At 31.8% G+C, this 5,649-nt stretch overlaps 1 protein-coding gene across 1 annotated transcript; it reads right to left on the bottom strand.

The window, feature by feature from the left end:
* LOC132030415 (14 kDa proline-rich protein DC2.15-like) lies at nucleotides 1-759 on the bottom strand. Its single transcript, XM_059420038.1, has one exon. The coding sequence runs from the start codon at nucleotides 674-676 to the stop codon at nucleotides 215-217; it is 462 nt and encodes a 153-aa protein (XP_059276021.1). The 5' UTR covers nucleotides 677-759; the 3' UTR covers nucleotides 1-214.
* Nucleotides 760-5,649: the final 4,890 nt, after the last annotated feature.

Genomic DNA, 5,649 nt, shown 5'->3' on the forward strand with positions numbered 1-5,649 from the left:
TATTCTGAAAAGCAAACATATCATAACTTCTCAGTAGATGTCGAATTTATTACAAATACAAAATGGATACAACGGATAGAAAACAAGCCTAGACTTTCTGACCAAGAATAAAATAAATTCCCTGACAAACAAGCAACCATAAACACACAAAATAACAAAAATACTGAAAGAAAAATGAAATTGAAAATTTCTAAATAAGGAAACAACCAATGGCTTATGCGCATTGGAAGTTCTTGGGGGCATACTTTCCACAGTTGTTGAGCAATAAGCTGAGGGAAAGTGGAACATTTAGGTTAATTCCCAACACATTAGCTTTAATGGCAGTGCAAAGGCAAACAGCAGCATCAAGATCAGCAAGTCCTTGAATTAGAGAGCAACATGGTGTTTTAGCTGGGCTACTTCCAATGACAAGGTGCACTAAGTCATTCAACAAATTGGCACACACTTTTAGCTTTAGTGTGTCCTTCGGGCACTTACCCTTTGATGATGGGGTTGATGGGGTAGAGGGGGTTGATGGGGTGGAGGGGGTAGATGGTGTAGAGGGGGTAGGGGTAGGGTGGGGTTTGTGGTGTGGGGGTGGTGGGCATGGGACATAAGTGGAACTAACCATATTGAAGAAAAGAATGTTCAATGTGAGAACAAGAGCAATTGAGGATGCACCACCGAACTTAGCCATTTTTCAGAGTTAATTAGCACTCTCAACGATTGAATGTGCCTAATTAATGAAAATGTTGTTTGCTTGGTGTTTGAAATGATGAAATGAGTGGGTATTTATAGGTAAAAATTTTGATTTTTTTTTTTTAATATATATTTTCAAATTTCTGAAATTAATTTGATGAGAGAGCCCATGTGGACATATTGCAGCGGGAATACAGAGACTATATATCAAGACAAGTTGGCAAATGGAACTTGGGATAGGATTGTGATGAATTATAGACTTTGTAGTCTTGTAAATTTCATTAGTTGTCTATTTATCTTCTTCCTCAAAGAAAAATTATCCACCCTTTAATTTCACATGGGACTTCACTTATTCTCTCTAATTATTTGAACACTGATCTCGAGCATGCTCGATCGACCTGTGTCAAAACTTGGATCCAATCAAGATTAATTTTCTTTTTGTTCAGCTTGGAAACTAGCTAGTAATAGTGCTGTCTATTTGTTCTACTATGCAAGTGGAAGAGTAAAAAGGAAGATATGCCAGAAATGCTTAGGTTGGGATTTTGTACACTACCAAGAAGTTTCTTCTGTACACTACCAAGAAGTTTCTTCCTATATATTTTTCTATTAATATTGATAGCAACTGTTCATTTTTCTTAATCTGACAACAATAGTTATGTCTCAATTCTAAATAAGTTAAGATCAGTTTTATGAATAAAATCATCTCGGACCAAAATTATACACAATATAAATAAAAATTGAAAAGTAGTACTAGAAGTTCTCTATATTTTTTCATTGGACGAAAAGCTCCTAAAATGCATGGTATCCTGAAATAAATGTATTAACCTGACTAAAACATATTTCCGATTAATTATTTTCTCTATATTTTTTCATTGGGAGAAAAATCTCCTAAAAAGCATAGTACCCTGACGTAAATGTATTAACCTGACTAAAACATATTTCCAATTAATTATTTTCATGTTTTGATTCCAGAGGAAAACAACAAAAAAGACATAGTGCGATTGATGCAAATGAACATCATCCAGCTATAGTGAATCTTTTCTGTTTATCACTACTCCGTACTATATTGATTTGACAACAGCGAACTCACCTGACACTAAACAAACAAGTAATTGCTCGCAAAACAGGACAGTATATATTGTAGAGAATGACACGTAGAAATAATTAAGATTGAGCCGTGACATATAGAGGCGGATGGAGCACTATAATTTGTGATTCAATTGAACCTCAAATTTTTGATGTCAGGTGTAAATTTATGTAACTTTATTAAAATTACAATAAATAGTAGATATGAACTCATAACTTTAGAAATGTAATGGTTTAGTGCTAAAAATTTAAGATGTTAAACCCCTAAAATTTAAAATTCTAGATCCACCTCTGATGACAGAGAAGTGATTTCACGGATTAATAATGTGCTAATTGAATAATCAGCCTTAATAACAGGTTAATCAGAAAAGAACATCCTGTGATCGTGGGTCGTCTAACACTATGCTCGAATGTCCTAATTAAATTTTAGAGAAGAAAAACACTACCCTTTTTGTCTCATTTTATGTGACACTTTTCATTTTTTTCGAGATTTAAATTATATAAACTTTAACAAACATTTAAAAAATGTTGTTTTTTTATCATATTGATATGAAAAAGAATTACAACTTATAATATATTTTGTATATTTTTTTGAATATCTAAATTTTAATTTTTAAGTATTAAGTTGATAAATTCAATTTATCTTCAAATATTAGTCAAATTGATTTTAGAATAAACGAAAAGTGTCACACAAATAAGATATAGAGAGTAATTTTTTCTTTATGGAATATGACTTTCAGCCTGCTCAGAAATGTAATGATTGGAGGAGTGTCAAATGGGAAGTTTGATTAATTTAGGTAAGTCAAATTAAACTGAATCAATAAAAAGGTTATTGTCCAATCTTGCTCGAAAGTTAGTTAAGTTGTGCTCAGATAGGTTGGGTCAAGATACCTAAATAACGGTCATACAAAGTTCAATTCGTGCAACTCTTTGGTGGAATACAAGCATAAATAGCGGAAGGAAATAGCCAGGATCGAACTTGCATATAATATAGACAACACATAATCAAGATTTTAATCAAACATAAAATCAGTACTTATCTCTTGAAGAGTGACCTGCAAATCGAACCTTAATGCATCCACGCGATCTTCCTTCAGTTCCACGGTTTGCAGTCTTCTTCTATTAAACTAGGTATTCTATGAACAAGAATACCTGAGTGGCGAGTATTACGGCTAGGAAAAGGTGTCTCTCTTAGGGCAGAAAAACATTCTATATATAGCCACGTTCTAGGGTGTAAACCCTGGTTCAAAACGTCTGGGCTTGCTTTCCCCACAAGAATATTATTTTCCAAGTACAAGAATAATTAGGCATAGCAAGGACCACATATTTAATAACGAGACTTCCAATTGTGGCATTAATTCGAAATATGAATGAATTAATCCTACCACAATAAATTATAATTTATTCCACTAAAAAACTGTAACTGCACTCTTCAGTTTAATTTCGAAATTATACATCAAAACTTATTTAACTCCACCATGTTAAGATTACAGATACCAATCAATTAAATTAAATTACTGACAATTTAATTCATTGACTAATTAAATCCTTTTTACTTTCACTTAACTTATATCATGTGACAGATACAAAATCCACCTGCATGATTTTCACATGATGACATGAGACTTTTAAGCATCCATAAAGGGGTATCGTCAATCTCAAGTCGAGACATGAATTCTATCAACTAATTATTATTTCACAAATGTATTTTGCTATTATCCAATTTACCAGGAATACATAGACCCGCAATTGAGCCGTACCTTTTAATAAATTAAAATAATGACCAAATCACATTGATCATAATATTCATATCAAGATTAAGAGTATAGAACATTTAATGAGCTAGAGAGATTGTTTTATATATTCAGTACAAAAACACTTATCTCTACTTGGTGTTGTGATCGAAGTAACAGGGCGTCATGAGGAAGCCTACAATTGCAAACCTTGAACGGCGCGGCGATAAATCAGAGGACAAAGAAAGGTATACTAAAGACGCATAATACTTTGATATTATTTGGTTAATTGGTCTACATAAAAAACTAATATAAAAGAAAGCATAAAAACTTATGAGAGAAAAATCTCCCCTTAAACAAAACTCTTTAATGATCTACATTGTGGATGCTATTGTGTTCTGTTGTATGAGAGGGATTCTTCAATTTATAGAGGTTTAAAACCTTTTCCTCCAAGAAAAAGACCAGCCAAATATGGAACATAATTATATTTTTCCTTCAGGAAAAGTAAAGCAATTATGGTTATACTTTGACTTTCGTTTCAATACACGCAAAATGTATTAGCACAAGAAGTTGAAATAAGCTCATTCCCATAATCAAGATAAATTATATTTTATTCTCGTGCTACAATCATAACGATAGCTTTGTCAAATTTTCATCTTAGATTGTGAACATAAACTTTATACTTATAAGAACCAAGGATTTAATCTTATGTACATAAGCTAACTCTACACACTAAATCATCTACTATAGAAGTAAACAACACACATACTAGTACATGATCTATTTAACTCTATTAAAAATTGAATAAATAATTATTTTATAATAAATACTATATCCAAACACATGGTTAATAGTATATATCCAACAATCTCCCACTTCGACTTTTAACCATGACAATTATTAGAATATACCATATCTAAATGCATGGTTAATGGTATATACTCCAACACTCTTATAAAGTTTTAGATTTCTTACGTATTTGTTTTTCTTTTGACTTGTATAATTATCAAACAAAACAAATATTATTTGTTTCTTCTTCTTTATTATAGCTACATAATATATCAAACACAAAAAATATAATTTTTTTTAACAAGGTTTCTCATGAGTGAGATTTAAGTTATATACTAAGTCCAATCGATTCAATTTGAGCTTGTCAATATAGGCAGAGTTAATAAATAAACGGGTCACTAACCCGCCAAACCAGCTTGAACGAATTAGGCGAAATCATATTTTAATAAACTAATTTGACACTCCCATAAAAGGCAGTACCTTAGGTTATTTTATGATGAACTACGTAGTGAATGGCGTACGTCCTACATTTAACTATACAATAAGCATGAGTCCCATGAACGACCAAGGGTAGTTCGGTAAACTCACCTTGTACAAAATTTATTTAACTATACAATAAGCATCGTATTTTCTCACAAATTCTCCACGCACCTAGAACGTTCTCCTTTCAGGTGTGCTTCTTTTCCGTACTATTTCTCTTGCTCCTTTGGTAGTTCTAGAAGAATCAATTCTTTTCTCTTTTGTTCCAGATTTTCAAGGACGGATCTTTGCTTTCTCATCTGAGTGTTGCATTTTGGTAAGTTTATCTGAAAGTGCATTCACATTTTCTTAGGTTATGATAATTTTTTCGATAATCTCTAAAAAATTCCCGTTCGTATGTGAATTTTTGAGGTCTAATTAGTTTTTTCTATTCTGACTTCATGATTAGGATCTAAATATCTGACTCTGTCCTTTAGAATGATGTACGTGCTGCATATTATGGTCCTTGACTATTGTCTTTTTTTTTTCTTTTTTTTTTTATATAAATATCAATCTGCCTGCTGTAATTTGTGAGATGTAGTCCTCAGATCAAACTTCTTTGCACCTTCTTTACATCCTATTCTAGTTAGTACTTAGCTAGATGTAATTTCTTTATTTGACTAGCAGTAAAAATGTTTACATTATTTTCAATTGCAACCAGTGGAAATTAAACTATAGCACAAATTAATAGGGACAATCCTACAACGCATGTTGGGCGCAATTTTTTTTTCTTATGACTGAAATAAATGAATTGCATCAACATTTTAGTACTGAACAAATTCACTTAATTGGTACGACATGACGCTTCATCATTAATCATTTTTGAAACCAAGTCAAATCTCAA

Source organism: Lycium ferocissimum, chromosome 9, assembly GCF_029784015.1.
Source record: "Lycium ferocissimum isolate CSIRO_LF1 chromosome 9, AGI_CSIRO_Lferr_CH_V1, whole genome shotgun sequence".
In the NCBI taxonomy this organism is placed as follows: Eukaryota; Viridiplantae; Streptophyta; class Magnoliopsida; order Solanales; family Solanaceae; genus Lycium; species Lycium ferocissimum.

Coding starts and splice junctions, on each gene's coding strand:
- LOC132030415 (XM_059420038.1), bottom strand. CDS start 676: ATGGCTAAGTTCGGTGGTGCATCCTCAATTGCTCTTGTTCTCACATTG.